Source organism: Phaenicophaeus curvirostris, chromosome 8 (genome assembly GCF_032191515.1).
Source record: "Phaenicophaeus curvirostris isolate KB17595 chromosome 8, BPBGC_Pcur_1.0, whole genome shotgun sequence".
NCBI classification, from domain to species: Eukaryota; Metazoa; Chordata; class Aves; order Cuculiformes; family Cuculidae; genus Phaenicophaeus; species Phaenicophaeus curvirostris.
Genome location: NC_091399.1, coordinates 19,801,699 through 19,824,195, shown reverse-complemented (window position 1 = coordinate 19,824,195; position 22,497 = coordinate 19,801,699). Strand labels below are relative to the sequence as shown.

General features: G+C 51.4%; 1 protein-coding gene across 1 annotated transcript; it reads right to left on the bottom strand.

The window, feature by feature from the left end:
* Positions 1-2,195: 2,195 nt before the first annotated feature.
* RGSL1 (regulator of G protein signaling like 1) lies at positions 2,196-20,891 on the bottom strand. The gene is given in 19 exon segments (XM_069863082.1): positions 2,196-2,359; positions 6,551-6,663; positions 6,830-6,954; positions 7,576-7,717; positions 8,463-8,580; positions 9,051-9,244; positions 10,357-10,363; positions 10,462-10,548; positions 10,551-10,689; positions 12,377-12,439; positions 12,982-13,161; positions 13,163-13,524; positions 13,527-13,877; positions 14,055-14,215; positions 14,534-14,642; positions 15,621-15,750; positions 16,498-16,572; positions 16,833-16,937; positions 20,820-20,891. Coding segments are annotated over 19 exon segments (2,697 nt in total).
* Positions 20,892-22,497: the final 1,606 nt, after the last annotated feature.

Here is a 22,497-nt window from a genome sequence, read left to right as displayed (position 1 = left end):
GAAGCTGTGGCTGCCCCATCCCTGGAGATGTTCAAGGCCAGGTTGGATGGGACCTTGTGCAGCCTGATCCAGTGGGATGCATCCCTGTCAGTGGCAGGGGGGGTTGGAACGGGATCGGCTTTAAGGTCCCTTACAACCTAAAGCATTATGATTCTATAAAACACCAAAAAGGTTGGGATTTTTGGTCTGTCCTTGGAAGTGTCGCTTGGTTCTTTAGGTAAGGTGGTGGATGGTTTTGTCACTGCTCAGATGAATTGTTTCTGGTCCATCTGTGTGTCTGGTGGGAAAAGATGTTGGGAAACACTGAAGGCTTCCTGCCCTCAGAAGCAAACTGTCTCTTGAGAGTAATGGGCTGAATGGGGGGAGTTTTGCATTGTTATGGTGGAGTCAGGGTGCGGATCTTTGTAGATGAGTTGAGGTGTGAAGATGAGCATCAATGCTTGCACGTGCATGTTTCTGTATGTGTAAAATTGTGGGACTACTTGTGTTTGTCCCATCTGCTCTACAAATGCAGGGCTACCAGAATGCATCATTGAGGTCCCTGCATCTGTTTAGCTGTGCGTGCTCACAGTTGCACGAACTTGCAAAGCATCCTTCTGGTGGTCTCGGGAACCTTGTGTGAGAATAAGCCTAAGTGCTTGCTTCAGCAATTTTGTAGAGGATGCTGCTTGGCTATTTTGTATGAGACCTGTAGTTTTTAAAGAGGTAAACAACTCCCTAAAAGGAAAAAAATAAGCCTTAGGATCCTGATAGGTTAATCCATCTGCAGATCCATGTGAGCCCCAAACCCTGAGCAATGGGGACAGGAAACTGGGAAAAAGATAAAAGGCCCTAACTGCTTGTAACAGGTGCTCTCTAGGTATCTAGAGCACCTGACTCAGCTGACTTGCAAAGCACCTAAATATAAACCATTTTTGCTGCTATAGCCTTTGCTTCGAGACCTTGTCCTTACCAATTTGGATTACAAAGTTGTTTCTTACACTTTTAAAATACATAAATATAAAAAGACAGGTTGACTATGCAAGTCTTTGTGAGGTACCATTGGAGAAAATGCAACCAAGAGAATATCAGCTCCTCTTGTATCAACATTTTTTTTTTCCTTTCCTCTCTGCTCATTTTTTTCTTGCTTATTGTGTCTTTCTCATGCCCAGAAAGTAGGAGGACACCTAGACATGAACGTCCAGGTCGAAGCAGCATGGGAAGCAGGGGTGCTATGAGGAGCTCGGTGGTTCCATGCTACCACGGTACCTTTCCACTCTTGCACAAGAAGGGCTGAGGCCGTGCGCTGGGCTCCTTCAGCCTCCTGTAAAAAGCTACGTTTCTGGGTTGCCTTGACCTTTGCATCTTTTTTTCATTGCTCTGCTGTTGTGCTAAAGGGCTGTGGCTTGGCAGCCTTAAAAGGCTGGGGAAGGGACTTCCTGAAAGCAGGGAGCATTCAAGGATGTTCAAACCAGAGCAGTGATGAAACCCACAGAGGCCGTGACTTGCCTCTGTGGGGCAATCGGGCTGCTGGGAAGAATTTCAAGGGAAGGCTGTTGTGGTCTGCAGGGCCGTGTCCTGCATTCCGAGAAGGCAGAGGTGCCAACAGTCTGGTGTCAGAGGAGGAACTTTATTCATGCTCAGCATCTGCAAAGCTCACAGAGCATCAAGCCATGGGAAAAGGGGAGGATGCAGTACTGGAACCAGCGCTGTGGAAACGTCAGGCTGCCTCTTCTCCTCGTAGGGTCAGGGAGGATGGGCGAGTGCTCAGCGAGAGGCCAGGCGTGATGGAAAAGGAGTGGCAAGGACAGCTGGGCAGCATTGCAACTGAGCGGGGCGGCACTGCCTGACGTCACAGCCTGGGGCTAAGGGCATCCTAGGGAGCCAAAAGCAGAGCTGGGGGCAGAGGCAGCTGCCAGAGCTAGTGCTGCCTGATGTGTTGGTGGCTCCCAGCATCACAGCCCATCTGGGAGGTGCTGTCTGCCTTTCCCTCGTACAGGCGGGCGTGCAGACCATGCTCAGTGCCCAGGGGCATGCTGATTTGGCCCTGCATGCTGCATTCCCCTGCTGTCATGCACGTACGTTGTATTTTTGCTGGTTCGCTGCCTTTTTCCTCTGCTCCTGCTGGGTGACCCCAGGGGCAGCCGACTCAACCTGATATGATGGGATCAGGTGCTCCCCGTTCTGTCACTTGTGTGCACAGGGATGGCCCCAGGTCACTGTGTCTCATCTGCTTCACTGGGGAAAAAACTAAAAAAGTCCACAGATGCAGTGGAGCGAAGATTGCTCTTAGCTGCAATTTTGCTGTGATGAGCTTTGGGCGCATCCATGAAGCTGCTGCCTGGGAATTCTGGGCTCAGCTGGGCATAGACTGCGGAGCCTGAAGGGTTAGTGCAAAACACACAAAAATGCAGCCAACTTTTGGGGTTGAAAGCTTTTGGGGCAAAATCAAGATACAGCACAACAGGAATTTTGAGGAGCTGCTCACAGTCGAGGCCGGAGGAAGCTGGTGCCACTCCTAAGTGACTCCTTTGTAGAAATGTGGTTGGACTTTGAATTTGTTTGGGGTTGTGGTTCTCCAGATCAAGTTACAAAGCTGAGAGGGAGCTGTCAGAGGCAAGGTGTGCCAAAGGTCCTGGTCTTTTCTTCATGGGGTCCAAAGAACATCTGTGATTTCTGCAGCTTCTTGGTGACTTGGCAAAGGCGCTCTGACTCAGTTTCACCTGGGGAAAATGAAGGTTTTTCTTTGATACCAATAGGTTAGGGCTTTGTAAACATACTGGCTTTTAAAAAAACCTGCTGAGGCCCCGAGTCAGACGTGAGGTGATTGTGACTGGGAAATCAGAAAGGCTCTGGCAACCACCTGGGAGAGCTGAGTAGTAAAGCAGGTGGGGTCTCTTAGCCTCGCCACCCTCAAGAGGGATTTAAGTAGGATGGAAAGCATGGAGGGGTGAGGAGCTCAAATAAGGTTGTGAGGCTTTCTCAGTAGAGGAAGGTGATCCTTGTCCTTGGTGAGAGGTTTGTCCCCCTGTGCAGCAGGGCTCAGGGGACTCATGGTCTTCGAGGACCCCATCCTCAAGCAAGGTATTTACTGTGACTGTTTTCTGGCTTGTAGGTACCTTCCAATGTCTTGTAAAAATACCTTGAAAATGATGTTGTGATGTGCACCCAGTGTAATTTATTTAAGCTGTTGCTGGGTCCCAGTTATGGGCAATGCAGTCCTCTGCAAATACACATGAAGAAAAAGATTCTCATGTGGACAAAGGTACCTCCTTGGGGGCGAAATGTGTTGTGGCACATCCCTACCATGGTCAAAGATGTATAAGCTGCTGTTCTGTGTTACCAGGCAGGCTGGAGGATGCTGTGAGTTGCTTTATTTTTAGGTCTTGCTGCTGATTAAGTGCAAACTCTGCAGTGTGCCCAGGCAGCTCAGCTTTTCTGGAGAACATTCATGTCCTGCTCAGTCTGGGTGGTAGCTTTGGGGGGCTGTTTTCTTCCTTGGAGGGCTGTCCTTTCTCTGGTGCCTGCGGGGAAGGGAGAGATTTTGCATCAGTGGGCACTGCTGAGGGATGCAGGGTACAGGTATCGGGGATGAACTGCACTGCTGGGGGCTCCTGGGGTGTGTGTGTGCTCAGACCGCAGAGAGGTGTGGGGCAACCGGGGATTTCTGTGAATGTAACTACAAGATTGTGGGGGGCGACCAGCATTTTGCACAGACCCACCCAGTTGGCCTTTGGCTTTTAAGGGGAGTCTTAGCTCTGGTGTTCCATGTGCTGGTGTGGTTTGGGGGAGGTAGGTGGCCTCTCCAACCACCTGCCTGCTCCGGAGAACATTAGGAAAAAATTTTTCACAGAAGGGGTCACTGGGCACTGGCAGAGGCTGCCCAGGGAGGGGGTTGAGTCCCCTTCCCTGGAGGGGTTTAAGGGACGGGTGGACGAGATGCTGAGGGACATGGGTTAGTGATTGATGGGAACGGTTGGACTCGATGATCCGGTGGGTCTTTTCCAACCTGGTGATTCTATGATTCTAATATGTTCAAACTTCCTATCATGGACTCGTGCAGGGAGCCCTAAAGCCCAGCTCCCATCCCAGCAGCCAGAGCTCCCCTTGAGAGCAGGAGTGCTGCTTTCAGCCCTGTCTCACCATTTTGTTTCTTCAGTGCCTGTGTTTTCTTCTGGGGCCGTGGTGGCAGGATCCACCTGTAATGACACTAGACGACAGTGTAATCACCTAGCGAGGGAGCAGAGAAGTAGTAGCGTGTGGCAAGTGCTTCTGATGGCAAATGACAGAGGACAGCTGGATGCGTTGTCCCCTATGAGTCCCACGGGGCTTGTGTGGAGGTCAAGAAAGGGTATTTGAGCAAGGAAATGAGTTGCCTGGATATCTTTGTGAAGCTGTTTGGGGGCTGCAGCTGTTTGGGAAATGGCATTGGAAGAAACAAAGGAATGTGCGTGCACAGCTGCCCCCGCGCACAGATGTGCTCTCAGCTCTGTGCCCGCCTCGGTGCCCTCTTCCAAGGGGAACTCGTGCCCATAAATCTGGGTGTAGGCAGTATGTCCAGCTCCTCTGCTCTGTGTAAAGGCACAGACGGTGCCACAGTGACGCCTGGTGATGGGCGATGGATTCGTGTGCGCGTCCCAGCTGTACACACACTGCAGCTGCACAAAGCAGAAACCCTCAAAATAAGACAAAAGTAAGATGTGAGCAATAGGAGGTTTTCTCTGGAATCACAGATATTTTCCCGAGGAATTTTAGTCCCTTTTAAAGACAACATAACCTTTTTTTTTTCCCCAGCTGGCAAGCAAGCTCATTAAATGTCAGAAAAGCAAGACCCTTAGATAAAGGTCATTGGTGGGAGCGTGAAAAGCTGCAGGAAAGTGTCCCCAGCAAAAGGTGGCACTGGCATTAGCGCAGTCAGGAACAGCAGCTGCTTATGGGGTGCTCGCTGATTTGGTTTGCTCCTCCAACAGTCAAAGTGCTGCAGGTCAGCAGGGGATGCGAAGCAGAGCAGCCTGATGCTGATAGCATCTGCCTCTCTTATTCAACCCGTCCGAACATGCCAGCCACGCAGGACAAGTGAGAAAGGTTTGAGATCACACGTTGCTTCCCATGACACACAACCAGGGCTAAGGGATTTTTATCTGCCAGGCTCTGGTTATTCATCCCTTTGAGGTGCTACAGGGGACTGGTGTGGGGACAAGAATTGTCTCGGGGGCATTCACTGCAGGATTAATGTCCGTGAGGAAAGACCACGGTCTTTTCTACATGTCTTTGCAGAGGAGTAATCTCAATGCACTCGGTCTTTGAGGCTCTTTGTAGTTAAATGACCAGTGGTGGGACTGTCCTAACCCTTGTTTGTACTGATTGAACATCTCCACCTTTTTCCTGAGGACCTTGGCAAACATATATCGTTGTCCCAGGTAACACAGCAGGTAGCTCCTGTCTAGCACTGCACTTCTAGCTTGTCACTAGCTGGGAATACATGTGCAATGGGTTAGGTTTTGTCTGGTTTTTTTCTGATGGCAACGGGCTTTTGCATTAAAACAGCTATGTTTGAGAAGGTCCTAGAAGTGCAGTGAGGCTCTGTAGCAAGGCGGAGACTCGAGCTAAACACTGCACCCTATCCTGGGCAGAGCTCAAGGTATGGGGTGGTTTGAGCTAGTAGATCTGGCTTGGCAGTCTTGGAGCACACCAGCACGAGGGTCTGGTACCCTAGCTTGGCTCCAAAGCTAGAGCTTAAGCACCTGTAGGCATCGAAACCTCACAATTCTGCTGATTTTCAACCAGAACTTGACAGTGATAAATGACAGGGAGCAGAACATCAGCTTGCTGACACCCACTCGGCCGTCAAATCAGGATTAGTACATGCCTATTTTGGTTTCTTCTTTAATCAAAAATCAATTAGACAATTACCAAATGAATATTCAGCCAGGGAGCCGAGTTGTCAGGCAGAATGACAGAACTTAGCACCACTTTGTGTTTTTCAGTTTAGAGTTATTTCGTGTATTGAAACTAAACAAGTGGATGAGGAAGGGGGAAGAATGATATCTTTGTCTTTCCCTGGAGATGTCCTAGCGAGTGTCACCTCAAATCCTAATGAAACTCTATCTCCATTCCAGATGTTCAAAGCATTGTCCATGTAACACCATTGAGCCTGGTGTTTGGCTGCATGGTGGTTCTCCTTTTCCTGCTTTATTTCTTGCTTTAAATTACTTGCTTTATTTCTGTTTTAGGGTGTGTGCGAGAGTATTTTTATCTTGATTTTTGAAGTAAACAAGAGTTATGCAACCGCTCTTTGCTCATGAAGTCTCTGCACCAACTTCCCCGTTCCCCAAAGACATTTCTAAAAACCCACTAGGTAGTTTTGACTGAATTTCAGGGGAAGGGATGGTTTTGAAGATGCTTCATTTTCCAATAGACCTGCACAATGTCTGTCTTCAAAGCTATGTGAAGCAGCTGTGTGAAGGAAGGAGTTTGGCTCTTTTAAGGGGAATCCCATAGGACACCAAAAACCCAGGACTGGACATCTCTGCATTGGAAGAACAAGCCTGAGGACAGGCACTCAGCTTACCTGGACTGTAGATGGCAGATGATTTAGAGGAAACACGTGTACTGGGCAAAGAGAGTGTCACCTTGTCCTTCCTGGGGATCTGAAAGCCCCTCATCACCCTCCAGGTGCAGAATCTGTACGAGAAATATTGAAGACAGCAAACCTCCAAGCAGATATCTACAGCTGAGCTCCTGGCAAGTGTCTCAGCTGCGTTTTCCTCATGTCAGAGGAATAGGTGGCTGGAGGAAAAGGCTGGCACGCACTAAGCCTCCACCACCTTGGGACAGAGGGGGCAGGTACCTTTTCCAGAAGTGCATCAGGATTGGGAAGATGAGGACCTTGGCCCTGTGGTAGAGCATACGGTTCAGTACGTTCTTGGCAGATAAAATCCAGATTAAATCTCTCTCCTCTTCAGAGATGTTTACCTGGCCACAGAAGAGACTTTGCTTAACCAAAACAGTTTGTGGCACTCCTTGTGGGCCCCAGAGGTGTGTTTCTCTCCCTGACCCCACCTTGGATTTCAGCAGTCCCTAAGAAGAGATATGCTACTTGCATCCTGGCAATTGTCTCAGGTACAAGGGTGGTATCTCCTCTGGATTCTTGTGGAAAGCACCGTGTTGTGCTTTCAGGACAGGAGGAACCATGGCTACTAAAGAGGAAGAAGTGGATGCAGTGGAGAGAGGGTAATGTTGACTGAAAAGACTGAACTGGTGGAGGGCAGCACCCATCTTAGTGCATCATCCCTGGAATTTCTCCAGTAGGAAGGGGATTTTATTATCTCCTTGTCCACACATTTGTTTTCAATCTGCCTGGGTCAAGTGGCAGTGTGGGTCTGGTGGTGGATCGGTTCCCATCCCACAGAGCCCAAGTGAAGGTCCTAGACCCCAGAGCATACTCTGAAGCTTCACAACATGTTTGGCTGGAGCAGATCCAGATTTCTGCCTGGTTCCCTTTTCTCCACAGCCGCTCACAGCTGCAATGCTGGGGTCTTAAGCAATGAACAGACAGCAGCCTTCAGCTTTCCTGGGTGGGTCCCAGCAGCTTACCCACAGTTTGGGGGGAGGAGTATCAGAGTTCAGGTAGGTTCTGCTGATGAGGGCAACTTTCTTTTCGAGAAAAGCAACTTCCTTTTCCGAGTGCTTGCTGCGGGCTGCCAGAGCGTCAGCTGAATCAGCCATCCTGCAAAACCTGCAAAGGCACGCGGGATCTTCCTGAAGCAAGTGCTCTTGCCTGCTAGGATGGGCCTGTTCTTGCTTAGCTCTGTCTTTACAGGGCCAGAAAAAGCAATCCAAAATTTTTTCGTAGGCAAAATGTTAGATTGCCTGGGACTATCAAACCAAAAATGCTTTTAGGATACCCAAACAGGAACCCTGAGCCAGGGGTCTTCTGGTTGAAGCAGAGGCTTTTGGGGGCTCCAAGGGCGAGTAACCATGAGCAGATTAGAAGTAGACAGCTACAGGGAGACAGACTGTAAGGAGCAGCCAGATGCATGAGCAGGGTAGTGGTTTGGTGGGAGGATGGCTAAGTGAGGGGAGCAGCTAACAGGTCTAGTCCTGGGGCTGGGGTCTGCTGGAATTCTGTTCCTGGAGGAGGCTGGAGAAAAGGAGAGGGGGCTTTGTTCTTGCATGTAGCAGGCTTGGGAGTGTCCATGCTGTTTATTTCTATTGCACGTCCTCCTCTAGCCCAGCACCCTTTAAGCCCAACAGTGATTTGGTGCCCATGGGACAAGCCCTGCAGACATAAACACATCAGCAGTTGCAACAGCAGTTTTGCAGGGGTGAGGTGAGTCTGCCTGGGATTTCAATGCACTGGCTGATAGATCATAGGGAAACATACTTGTAGCAGTTGCTATCTGTCACCTTGGGGTTCCCATGGAAAGGATATATTTGTTTAACAATTTGTTCTTAGGAACCGCCTTGACCAAGATGCTCACCATTGTTTTTCCATTGCCTTCTGGGCGAAGACCTGAGCTGTCATCAACATGCAGTGGCTGACTGCTTTGGCCTTACTTATTTCTTTGATGATTGAATTATGGCAGTCCAGCTGCTCCTCTGGAAGGGAAGTGTGGTCACTGCCTGCTCCTGCCAGCCACCCCCGAGCCACTGTGACCTCTCCTTCTGCCATCACGTCTGCAAGTGGCACCCTGTCCCACCTCTGCCTGCACAACCTGCTTTTTGCTCAGTTTGGTTGTCTCCTCCCTTTTCTTTTGCCTGCTCTGCTAATTGCATACTTTGGGAGTGAAGCTGTGATTCCAAAAGCGTCTAAAGAAGACAAGATAGAGATTCCACTGCAGGAATTGTAGGTTGCAGGTCTCTGTCTGTATGTCTTGCCAAAGAAGTAGGACACCTCCCTAGAAATATAAGTGGCAGTGAAAGGCCTCAGCAAATAAATGCTCCCCGGAGGGAAAAGGAGAATTGGCACGTCCCTGCAAGATGATATAAAATGTGCCACCAGCACCCAGCCTGGAGAAAAGAGGATTTCATCATGAATGGAGTAAAGTGCAGAGTGGGAAGGCACCTACCTGCTGGGATTTTACCACAGAAATAATTGCTGACAATTCTGTCAATGAGGGAGCTTTTCTTGTTGGTGTTGGTTTCTGAGGCTAAATTCTCCACAGCCATCCAGAAATGCAGTGGTTGATCTGCATCGTGCTCCTGGAGGAACTCCTTGAAGGAGTGCAGGTAGGCAGGGCTGTGCAGTACTTTCACAAAGTGCCTGTAGAGGAGGAGACACCAGAAGATGTGATCTCTGTGCCACCAGTGACCTGGAAAATAGATCCTCTGTGCTTGTTTCTCCAACAAGAAAGAGACACCTGAAGAAGAGCTAGAAACATGTGGACGAGCAGTGTGTGGGATCTGTGAAGATCCCACAGGATCTAGTGGAGCACAGCATGCCTTGCGTGCCTTGCCATAGAATTGTCTCGGTTGGAAAAGCCCTTTAAGATCACCGTCCCTTGAGCCTTTGGGAATTCATGGTGGGATTCGTCCGACAAGCTGTATCTTTTCTGCTCTAGGTGCACCTGTCCAACAGCTTTGCTGCCATGTGTCCAAATGAACTGGTTTCAGCCTGAAGAAGACGCTTCACCCAGGGAGCCAAGGAGATGGCAGGACTTCGCGTTTGTGCTGGAGACCTCAGAACCTGCAAATAGAGTGGGACAGCCCTGCAGAGACCAGGGGAGGGAGGCAGGTAAGGATGAGGCACCTGGAAGGACTAGAGGGAGAGGGAAGTTGTGCTCCTCTCTGGCACTTGTTGAGAATAAACAATTATTTGCCAATGAATGGCAGAGGGCTTCATGTATTAGGCCACCGAGAGGGTGTTTTGGAATGGAAAATCCTTGTCATTGGCAGCTGGTAGGTCAGGAGATTATCAAGAGCTGTAAAGCCACAGGACAGGTACGCTGAAAAGCTTCAGCAGAGCTTTGGAAAACCAGAGCTGGGAATTGAGTGAGATATTTGAGTTGCTCCTGGGTTTAGCAAGCTTTTACTTGAAGATCAGTGGACTGGGACCAATATTTGCTTTGTTTAGGTGTGGCTCCTGAGACTGACTTTCACAATAAACAATAAGACCTGCCACTACTCAGGACTTGTATCCTGGTTACCCTTTATATCCCTGTGTGGAGCTGTGAGGACTCATGTCTGGCGTATTCCCAGGAGGTGAGACATGAGCCACGTGGACATTCATGCAGTTAGTGAGTGCCTCTGGTATTGGCAGGAGGTCATTTGGCCCATAGGTCACAGCCAAAGCTTGGATTATAGCTCATGGCTCCTAGATAACCCATCCAACCCACTCCACGATGTCCGTGTGTTGTCAGCAATACAGCAACGCACCATAACCCTGAGCATTAGGGACATCGGTCACCACAGATGCACAAAATATGTCTTATCAGCCTGAGCCAATGTAAACCCTGGCAGAAATTCAGTGTTGCCTCTTACCGATCCTGTGCAGGAGAGATTCATCACCTGCCTCTGTTAAGCCCCCTTTCTGGATGTCCTGGGAGACAACTAATAGCTGCTGCTTTAAAGATCTTCCAAGTTCCTTGTGCCATGCAAGGCTTGGCTGAGCTTCAAGGACTCATTTATCCGCTGGGACAGGAGGAAGAATTCATCTTTCCCAACCGTGTGGCTTTTTATCTCTGGCATCAGGACATTGCTCTGGGGAGACTACAGCAAGAAGAGCAGATGGTGATTCCACAAAGCGCGTACCCCATCTGAGGAGCAGGCTAGTTGTATGTTTTACTGTGCCTTAGAGTACAAACCTACCCAAGTTAGACCTCTGCTTTAGCATGAAGCTGCCTGAAGAAGTCTACAGGAGCACAAAGCTCAGCATAGACTTCAAATGTGCCCATGCAGCTGCTTAAAGCCTGTGGCTGGGACACAGCGAGGACGTGCAGCAGGCTCCCCAGGGAGTCAAGACAACAGCTCGCCAGCAAAGGCTGCATCTTCCCTGGAGATGTCGACATCCACACAGGAGGGCTAAAAGCAGCCCTGTAGGTCTCAACAGCTGAGAGGGAACCTCATGTGCCTTTTTGGCTGGCTGCTTTTCCTGGGATGGGTTGTGGCCGATGTGCTGGGAGAGCCTCTGTCACCTCCTGCTGAGCCTCCGCACAGGATTTGGCCCTTCCTACCAAGAGCAGTTTGCTCAACTTGCCAGGCAGAGGGGTCAGAGTGGCTGGTTTGTGACAAAGATGCTGCTGAGAGCAAGCACCAAAAATAACCCTGCTAAGCCCTGAGCAGTTCTCCTGACATCAGTGTAGTGAGACCCGGGAGGAGCTTGGCTTAGGGGATGATGCCAGCAGAGAGCACGGCCTCGGCACCCGCTGAAGTGCTAATTGCAATCCCAGGCCAGGTCTGTGCTCTGAGGGGTAATTTCCTTGACAAGAGATGCTTAAAAACATGGGCAGCTAATTAACTTACAACCAAGAGCATTTAACGGATCGGGGTCAGAACCTGTCAGCTGACTTTTTGAAAATGCTCAGCTCTCACTGGCTGAGATGCTGGCATCTCTGTGAGCCAGGCCTTTGGGGCTGCTAGCCTTGATGGCCTCTCATTATTTCTAGGATCAGATGTTTGATTTTACATTGCAGTTTTGGGGAAAAGCCCAATGGTTGAAGAACACCCTCTGCAGAGAGCAAAATTGCCTGCAATTTTTGTTGTGCAGGGATGCAGGTGGGATGCTCAGAGGTTTCGGTCTGTGGGGATGTTTCCTGGTGTGAGGCCGGCATTTAAAACCGCGGGATTAGTGGGATTTATGCTGCCAGGAGGGATAATAGTCTGGGAAGATGAGTTCTTGGTGACTCTTCTTTCTTAAATCGTCCCTTACACAGTGGAAAAAATATGTGGAAAACTTGAGCATGGTTGAATCATAGGCTAAAAGGCTGTATGTCCTCTTCCCCCAGCATGCTGGATGAGTCACATTAATAACAGTATTTGCTCTAGGCAAGGGAAAAAGGGGGAGAGTTAATTCCCAGAAGTATTTTGCCCATGATGCTGTTAGCTAGCCTGCTGCCGGTCTCATCCCTGCTTATACTTAAGATTGCTTTTGAATCTCCTTGCTTTTGGGCCAGGTTGTGGTCTGTCTCAAGGAAGCTCTTGCAGGGTGCGCCCACAGTGCTGCTGACTTATGGGATGCTGCAGTGGAAGAGCTGGGGATCGTTGCTCCGGACACCTGGAGCAGGGCAGGCTTTGCTGTACTACCGTGCAGCAGCATTGGCCAGGGGACACCATGGGATGCTGGACCACCACAACTAATGCTGGGTTTCTTCTCCCTCCCTCTCTCCAGCTTTTCTCATCCTCACTGTTGCCCGAGTACCCCACGAGGATGCCTGTGTCTCCTCTGCAGCACCTTTACCATAAACTGGAGGAACGTCCTGTCATCATCAGCTAGAAATTCTTCATAGATGCAGAAGAGTACCTGAGGAGGAGCAAAGGTGGGTTATTCTCAGCTGGTGCTCCAGTAGCAACCAGCACCCATCAACACCACCCTACCCTGAGGTCGCAGCAGTGATGCTGTGGGCAGGTTACACCTCGCAGGGATGTCCAAGGCAGCTCTGCTGGGAGCTGTGGACTTGACTTGGTCCATTGGGCTGCTCAGAGGCTGCCCAGAAGTGTGAGAGCTGTAAATGTCTTTTGCTTGTGCTGGAATCAATGACTTGGATGCAAAGGGACAGTCACCATCCTGCCATCCCCTGGCCCATGCATCTAACAACCAAGGTCACCAGCTGCTAAATGCTCCACTGCTCAGTAAACTGGAGAGGATGCTCCTATCTACTGACTGGACACATCTTGGTCACTGGTTCCAATGCAAGGCACTTGCGACTAGGTTTTCCCCTTCCTTTCCATCTTTATTTTCAAAATATCTCTCTTCTTAAACAGTCCCACAGCCCTCGCACTAGCCCGAGGGTGCCAATGCCAACTGAGACTCCCAGCCTGACCACCACCAGCACCACTCTGTACCTTGCAAATCTCATTCTGGGCTCTGAATATCCAGGGGGAGAATTCTCCAGACATCAGGTCATCCCGCAAGCTCCTGAGAGTTCTGGTCTCCGGGGGAAGCTGTTGAATGGTGCCCTCCTTCAGTTAGTTCTTGCATATCTCCTCGCTCATCAAATGACGCAGAAAGAAACTGTTTGTTTTTTTTTTTTCTGGGGTCCAGTGCCACAGGCTGAAATTCCTCCAGGTCATGCCACAGATCCAGGAGGCAAGTCTCCACGGAGCGGTCCTGGCACTTCAAGAAGTCCCAGAAGGTACGTCCTGCGCAGCTCTCAGCACTAAGGGCCCAGGGAAGGAAACTTGAAGCCTTGACCAGCTTTTTCAGATATGGCAGCTGGACAAAGGGTCTAGGACTTCTGGGAGAGGCTGCTCCTCCTTTGCCTCCAAAGACAGTGTTTGCGGGGTACACCGACTGCTGCGGAATCAGTCTCCAAGATTCCTCAGCCAGATGTGGCTCCTTTGTGCTCGCAGCTGGCCTTGGCTGCCTTTCTGGTTGCACTTGAGAAAGGGCATCTTCATTTCTTGAGTGTCTCTTCTCATCTTGAGCAGAGTCCCGATCTCCTCTTTGGCCTTCTTACTGCAGTAGGACCCTGACAAACCCTGGCTTTTTTTAACATACGTTGTGAAGCAATTCTCTGAAAAGCCTGAGGGCTCCTGAAAGTTGCCCCATAATAAATGCTTCTGATATTCCTGCAGCAGGGGCTGGCACGATTTCTCTTTCTTCATTCTCTTCTTGTAGTGGATAAAGAATTTAGGGAGCCAGTAACTCTGGATCATAAAGAGGGCCTGTTCCTGCATCTTTCTTAGGATCTCCCTCCTGGTGCTGATGGATTGAACGTGCCTGGCTTTCAGCAGTGGCCCTGAACCATTTCAGGGTTCCCTGAACCATGCAGGGAATTATGATGGGGAGATGTCTCCATGCAGACCATTCCCCAGCCAAGCAAAGCTGGTGATGGTATCCCATCTCCCTGGGAACATCCAGGAAAGGCCACCTAGCTGGAAGAGCACTCCTTATCCCCAGCTCCCAAGTTTTTTACAATCAGTGATCCTGCAGAGAGCGATGACCGTGGAGCCTTCACGTAGGTGAGTGGCTTTCAGTCTGTGGAGTAAGGACAAGCAGAGGTCCCTCTGCTCTGCATCTGATTCATCAAGTACCAAGAGCCTTTTGGTGATGAGCCAGAAGTCGATCAGTTCTTCCCTTATGGATCAGACAAGGGGTGGGAATTGGAGATAGTCCCTGGAAGCCTAGCTGATGAGCAAATCTCCCTGTGTTTTTATAAAAAAAAAAGAAAAAAGAAGAAAAGACCACCTGGACGAAGTGAGGGAACAGTGTAAATAAGGGTCAGGGCTATGCATCTTTCCAGCACACAGTGCCCGTGCTGCGGCTCTGCTGCTGGCTCATCTTTGAAAGGTCTCTGTGGGATCACAGCGCTTCGTGTCCCACCAGTGCTTACCTGTGTCACTGCCCCACTAGGCTGCCTCCCTGCGACTGGCTGAGAAGTGGAGCATCCCCTGCCTACCTGCCATTCCTTGGATGAAGACCCGAAAGAGCTGCATGCCCTGGCTCCCGCTGATGAACTTCTCCAGCAGCCGCTGGTCAGTGCGTCGCCAGTTCAGCAACTTTGCTGTCAGAGAGAAAGTGCAGAGCGTGGCGCTGGGCTGTGCGTGCAGGAGTGGTCCCCAGGAAAGCCCTCCAGACCCCCCAGCATCCCCCAGGCTCCCTGACACAGGCTGCAGTGCTGTGAGCCAGGAGACCAGCAAATCGTGCCGAAAAGGGAGCTTTGGGCAGGTTTTTGGGATGCACGTGTGGTGTTTGCAGGAACACAGTAGAAGCCACTCACGCAGGTGACAGTCTGCCTGGCTAACATGCCTCTTCCCCTTGCAAACATCCACCTTTTTTGCCTGTGTTTGGGACTTGTCCTCAACTTCCTTCAGCTTAAGGTTCAACTCAGCCAGAGCAGATGCACCAGCGCTCTTAGTGACGGCCCTGGAGCGAGCCTCAATGAGCTGCTTAAGTTTATGGAGTGAAAATCTGCATTCCAGGTGCCACAGCTTGCTTTCCAGTGGCCTTGCGTTGACACGTGGGCTGACAAAGCAGCTAGTTGGGCTGAGATGACTCATTTTAGGGGGAAACTGAGCACAATTCAGACTTGCTGCCAGTAGGACAGACTACGGCATAGGCCTGTTTTCCCAGTGTAGGATGCACCAGATGAGGAGCGTACCACAATACAGCACAAAAGCTCTGGGCAGCCTGCATCCAAGCAAACCTGAAACCCCAGACTCCCATTTCCCATGCCTGTGGATGCTCTCCAGCCTTGCTCCACCCATGAACTGTTTGGCAAACCCCACTAAGCAGCTGTTTCGTCTCAACTCCATGGAAAGAACGAGCCTGTACTAACAGAGCAGCAGGGTAAAGCTCCAGTCTTCCCACGGAAACCCTGGGATTTGCTGCATCCCTGAAAATGGGATGTGCAATGCCTTTTTAACCCTGAGCAGAGGCACGACCCGTTGGGCAGGCACAAGGCGGTGACAGCCCCCAGAGAGAGGAAGCCCTGCTACAGCAGCAAAGCTGCTCTGATTTTCTCCACGTTGCAATGACTCACCTGCTTCTTGCGACCGAATGAAACCCAGGAGCTTCTAGCAGAGGATGAGGTGGAGGCACAAGCTGGATTTGCAGAAGTGAGGCAGGCGGTGCTTTGTCAGCCAAGCCAGTAAAGCTGGGAGGCTGAGATCCTGCGTTGAAAACCCCATGCCCAGGGAAAGGATTAGGCTGTGAGCAAGGAGCCATCTCTTCCCTGGAGATTAGGGTGAGTAGCGGGCCCCTGCTAGGGTGGAGGGAGGCAGGGGAAGGTACCCTGTTGCTGCACAGCGAGACAAACCATCCCTGTGCTGTGAAAGAAGGGGGATACGTGAGCCTCTGTCCTCATCTCCGTGAGCTCTGCCTGCACAACTGGGAGAGCTGGCATTGTGTGTCTCCCTGCAAGGCTGCCTCTCCTTGCAGCCTCTCTGCTTTCCTGCAGCCCAGGTGGGATGGCACGGCAGGTTTCTGGCAGCACTGAGAGGAGCAGGTTCCCTTTTGTTGCGGGATCTGAGTGCTGCAAATGGCACTTGTGGCTTTGGAGAAGGTGGACGTCCATGGGAAGGGCTGTGCCAGTTTGAGAATCAACAGGACTTCACTCCTGGTGAATTCAGGAGGAGTACAGGATGCAAGGGGCTGACAATCACGTCATCCTTCTCTGGCACCACAGCTGCTTTCCTTAACTCCAGCTGTCGATGTTTACCGAGGGCTGGATGGACCCTATAAGCTACACCAAGACTTTAAAAGTCTTGTGCTCCTCCCAGGGCTTAAAAGCTAAGTGAGAGCTGGGTTTGAAATAATCCCCCAGCTGCACAAACAGGAGAGTTTGGCAATGAGAAGCTGGCTTCTTCCCTCCCTTGCCCTGTTCCCTTCCACCCTCCTTGCAAGGGATGTTTTCTCGCCAGGCAGCTTGGCGGTTCTGGCCAGAGGTCCCACTGGCCTGTGCTGTGGTTGTAAATTGGTGTCTGGCCAAAAACCTATATCAGAAGGAAAGGAGAGAGCTGAAAGAGGTGGAGGGTGGCAGAGAAGCCCGGAGTCCAGCTGTTCTAGTTAGCCCTCATAATCTTCCCTTTCAAACCTCTATCTCCAAGTGCAGGTCCTCAGGTTTCTGTCATTTTCCCAGGCTGAGTGAGGTGTATTCCCAGTTTTCCTGGGGACTCTAACACCGCAGAAGCATAAAATTCACCTGAGAAGAGCTCAGAAGGGTCCTGGACTTTATGATGCAGAGTGGACTTACAGGAAGATTCAGAAATGTGTTGAAAAAGTCGACAAAAACATCATCTCTCAGCAGAAGCTCCATGTCCGTAGAGGCTATGGTTGCTACAAGGGGGAGAAGAAAAGCCTAAAGCTGCTTTTCCCCGCCCTGTCCCCTCCTGGGTGTGCTTAGAGGGGCTGTAGCCTCCAGCAAAGAACTCACCGGTGGTCATCATGCTTCTGTGTCACAGGGAAGACCTACGTTTCCATAGCCTAACGCTGCTGCTGCTTCTTTTTCCCTGCTGTCCCCTTCTGAGTGTGCTTAGAGGAGCTGTAGCCCCCTGCAAAGACAACTCACCAGTGGCTGCCATCCTGCTGTGTCCCAGGAACGTGTTCTGGAATGCCATGCTGTTCGTAACACGCTTGTCCTGGCTGATGCTTGGGGGCTACAGGGCTCTCAGCACCTCCTTCTTTGTTGTCCTTGGGGGAAATGTCACTTTTTTAATCAGCAGCCCTGCAAACACACTTGGACACACCTGAAATTAAACTCTTCTCCTCTCCCCACTAGGGCAAACGTCTTCCCTTCATCCAGGTTCTTGGTGGAACCTTGGCACTGTGCATGGTTTCTGTCAGCTTATCAGCTCAGTTCGTGATGGAAATTTTACAGGAGGGCCCACTACATCTGCGTCTGACACAGCAACCCCAGATACCTTTATTAGCTGCCCTGCTTCATCAGATTTGGGGTTGAGAGCCAACCTTGGAGACCCTTCAGTGGGAAGAGGAGGAAGAAAGAAGGAACCACATCTCCCTGCAGCAGCAGTGACCCTGCAGTTTCCCTGGCAGGAGGAGGAATTTGCTTCCCAGGTGGGTATTTGATGCCTGCAGCCTGTAACGCCGCAGTGTCAGACCCAGCAGGGCTGCTAGTGTCCTCCGGGTTTTGTCACCATCGTGCCTGGGGGATCCGCTGTACCTTGTCACGGGGAAGCGGGTCTGATTTCATAGAATCATAGAGTCATCAGGTTGGAAGAGACCCACTGGATCATCGAGTCCAACCATTCCCATCAAACACTAAACCATGTCCTTCAGCACCTCGTCCACCCATCCCTTAAACCCCTCCAGGGAAGGGGACTTAACCCCCTCCCTGGGCAGCCTGATTAGCTCTGATTGGGCCCCTCACCACAAGAAGGATGTTGAGGCTCTGGAGCGAGTCCAGAGAAGAGCAGCGAAGCTGGTGAGGGGGCTGGAGAACAGGCCTTATGAGGAGCGGCTGAGAGAGCTGGGGGTGTTTATCCTGGAGAAGAGGAGGCTGAGGGGAGACCTCATTGCTCTCTCCAACTCCCTGAAAGGAGGTTGTGAAGAGGAGGGAGCTGGGCTCTTCTCCCAAGTGACAGGGGACAGGACGAGAGGGAATGGCCTCAAGCTCCACCAGGGGAGGTTCAGGCTGGACATTAGGAAAAAATTTTTCACAGAAAGGGTGATTGGTCCCTGTCCGAGGCTGCCCAGGGAGGGGGTTGAGTCCCCTTCCCTGGAGGTGTTTAAGGGACGGGTGGATGAGGTGCTGAGGGACATGGGTTAGTGACTGATGGGAACGGTTGGACTCAATGATCCGGTGGGTCTCCTCCAACCTGGTGATTCTGTGATTCTGTGCTGTGGTTGGCAATGGGAAGGGTTTCATGGCCTGTGGAGAGTGTGGAGCAGAGGTTTTGTGGGCTCTGCTGCACTGGACGTCTCTTCTGCGCTGGCCTAAATGGGTGATGCAGGACAGACCCTACCAACCTTGTGTGTCCAAGAAGCCCTGGGCTTTCTCAGTCTGGCCATTGACAAAATGTTGTGTTGAGTGTCTCATCCCCTCCTGCCGTTATGGCAACAGCCCCTGTGACTGTCACGGCCGTGGGCAGGTTAAACCACACCCCAGGAGCTGCGGGACAGGACGAGTTCCCTCACCCCGAGTCCCCGGGAGCTCAGCGGCCTCACGAGGTGGCGCTGTCAAACCAGGAATGGGAGGCCGCCCCCAGCGGGGACAGGGCTCTGCAGCTCACCAACGGGTTTGTGGCTCTACCACTGCAGTTAGTACAGGGACGGCTCCTGGTTAATGGTGGGGGTGGCGCTGGGGACCCCAGGGCTGCTGGCACCGGCTTGTTCCATCCCTCTGAGCTCGTTTCTTTGTGCGTTGGCGTGTTTGCCTCTGCAAGGAGAACCGGGGCTACACCAGGCCGGGGGGGACACAACAGAGACTTCATAGAGTCATAGAATCACCAGGTTGGAAAGGACTCACAGGATCATCGAGTCCAACCATCCCCATCAATCACTAACCCATGTCCCTCAGCACCTCGTCCACCTGTCCCTTAAACCCCTCCAGGGAAGGGGACTCAACCCCCTCCCTGGGCAGCCTCTGACAGTGACCAATGACCCTTTCCATGAAATATTTTTTCCTACTGTCCAGCCTGAACCTCCCCTGGTGGAGCTTGAGGCCATTCCCTCTCGTCCTGTCCCCTGTCCCTTGGGAGAAGAGCCCAGCTCCCTCCTCTCCACAACCTCCTTTCAGGGAGTTGGAGAGAGCAATGAGGTCTCCCCTCAGCCTCCTCTTCTCCAGGCTAAACACCCCCAGCTCTCTCAGCCGCTCCTCTTGTTCTCCAGCCCCTTCCCCAGCTTGGTTGCTCTTCTCTGGACTCGTTCCAGAGCCTCAACATCCTTCTTGTGGTGAGGGGCCCAGAACTGAACACAGGATTCGAGGAGCGGTCTCACCAGGGCCGAGTCCAGAGGGAGAAGAACCTCCCTGGCCCTGCTGGCCACGCCGTTTCTGATCCAAGCCAAGATGCCATTGGCCTTCTTGGCCACCTGGGCCCCTGCTGGCTCATGGTCAGTCGCTGTCAACCAACACACCCAGGTCCTTCTCTTCCAGGCAGCTTTCTAGACAGACTTCTCCTAGTCTGTAGCTGCTCAGGGTTGTTGTGCCCCAAGTGCAGGACCCGGCATTTGGCCTTGTTAAACCTCATCCCGTTGGTCTCTAACTGGTGAAAGCACATTAGAGATCATGCCTGAACTACCCTTGCACACACATGTGGCCTGGGGAGGTCACAGTTGAAGCTGCCAGGTTTAACAGCAGTGGGTGGTGTCCACGTGGGATGCGCGTCCTCATGGTGACCACCAAGGGATGTTGTCCTTTGGGAGATGCTTTCCTTCTGGGAGGCGGGGATGGGAACAGGCTTGTGTCCTGCTGCAGGATGGTTCGGCAGTGCCTGCCCTGTGTTGGCTGCTGTGGGGTCAGCCCCAAACACAGCCCTTTGGGGATGCACCCTCACCTTCCCATATTCACAGCCTGAGCGCATCGGCTGGTCACTATGCCAAATGGACATGGGGAAGGGGCAGGCGTGAGTGTGAAACCTTGTCCTAGTGCTGCCAGGCAGAGTAGTGGGAAGGAGTTATAGGAGACCCTGGGGAGGAGCAGCTCCAATCACAAATTCATAAGGATTTGTGCTGCTAAGACCAAGAGATCATAGAATCATAGAATCTCTAGATTGGAAAATATCTTTGAGATCATCAAGCCAAACAGTATGGTACCTGTCTACTACTAAACCATATCCCAAAGCGCTTCATCCACCTGCCTTTTAAACACTTCCAGGGATGGGCACTCAATCACCTCCCTTGGCACCCTGTTCTAGTGCTTGATAACCCTTTCAGTGAATAAATTTTTCCTCATGTCCAATCTGAACCTCCCCTGGTGAAGCTTGAGGCTATTCTCTATCACCTATGGCTTGGGCAAAAAGACCAACACCCACCTCTTTACAACCTCCTTTCAGGTAGTTGTAGGCAGTGATAAGGTCTCCCCTCAGATGAGAGGTTAGGGATGAGCTGGTGTTGTGTCTGTCTCATCTATGAAAGATTCAAAAGTCCTCAGAGAAAGGTCACAACTGTCAAAGAAATAAATTTTCCAATTGGCAACTGAGCAGATGCCCAATGAGATCCTCAGAGGCTGGTGTAGCTCTGCTGCTTTCTGCCAGGAATGGTTTTGAGAATAACCTCCCTGGACCTTCTGGCCACGCCGTTTCTGATCCAAGCCTTCATCCAGGTCACTGATAAAGACATTGAACAGGGCTGACATGGTTACTGGGGAGGAGACCCCACGAGGTCCGGCAGGACGGAACCCTGCTCAGCGTGGCTGCAGCTGCCCAGGGTCATCTTGGTCTGACCTGCTCATCCTGCCGCAATGGCTCCTTGCAACAGGAGCTCACGCGAGCTATGTAACTATTAAGACAAAAAAAAAAAAAGCTTAAAAAAATAGATGGATGCATGAGCACAGTCCAGATTTAGAAGGGGGCTCAGAGAGGAACACTGAGTGGCCGGACTCTTTGTACAAAGATAAGGTCAGGGTTGCAACACCAAACACGTCAGAAAAGCTTTGCTCCCGCTCTGTCCAAGCCCAAATTACCCACGTCCCCCGTCCCCTGGCACAGGGAGCAGCCCACCCCCAGCAGATCTGAGGCCGCCTCCACCAGCGGCAGAGCCTCATCTCCTGGGGAGACAGAGGGGCTGGGTTTTATCTTTGCCAAACACAAACTGGCATGGCTTGCCGCTGTGGCAAAGTCCAAGGCTACCTGGCCCCAGGGTCAGCCTCATCACCTGCGGTCAGTGGCCGCTCGCAGCCTCCCCAGGCAGCCCAACCTGACCTTTCTGGCGCTGCGGGGAGGGTGGGAGTTGTTTGCCCCCGAGCTGCGATTGGTACCCACAAACCCAGAGCAGCCCAAACCCCCTCTGCATCGCTTTCCACCTCGGGCCATGGTCCACAGCCCCTCCAAGCTGAGGAAACTCCAACACGAGGGAGAGGAGTAAGCACCTTGCTGCTCTCCTACGCCCACAGCGAGCTTTTGGGGCAAGGCTGGGTTCCCCCACCCTCACACGGTCCCGGTCTGTTCTTAGATAAATAGTTCAGAACACCTCAAGGACTTTCAGCAAATGGGTTTGATGCCTTTGGGCCTATAGCACCTTGAAATTGGAATAGTCTGAGGTCTCGGATACGGCAGTTCAGCTTTAAATATTCTTGAATATATTAGGATTTTTTTTTAATGTGATTTTCATGCTTGGTCTCCTGAGGGTGTAAGACTTGTTTGCTCAGTGAGGACATCTCTGGTATTTCCTTACATTAATTAGAAGCATTTTTGAGCCTATTGCCATCTGTCTGTAGTATCCTTGCTTAGGATTTACGGTGAAGGCTGGGCTCTGACCCATTACACCTGACAGCCCCTACAGCAAGCTCTGCGCTCGCTTGCCTCCTCTCCAGCTCAAGCGAAATCGCTCGTGTAACCTTATACATGTGGCTGGGTCTGTTGTCTGGTGAACAGCCAGGTTACGCACAAGCTGTGGCAGGAGAGAGACCTCGTTTAGCCACAGGGAAGGGACACAGTCAACAGCAATTTGCTAGGTACCTTTTATAATTTACAGCGGATCCTACCATCGAATCCGCTTGGGCAGCGCTTTGAGGATTTCTGCACTCTCACTTACAGAGCCGCAAAGTATATTAGGCTGCAATTAATCTGCCAGCCACAGCTATCACAGCCCTGACCAAGCCAGGACTGCATTTAGCAGCATGAACAGTGCTAATAAAAAAAAAAAAAGACAAACAAAAAAATAAACCAATCCTGCCAATGCACACTGTGACCAATTTCCAACTGCAGGGAAAGGCATGCGCTGAGTGCTCCCCGGGATATTCT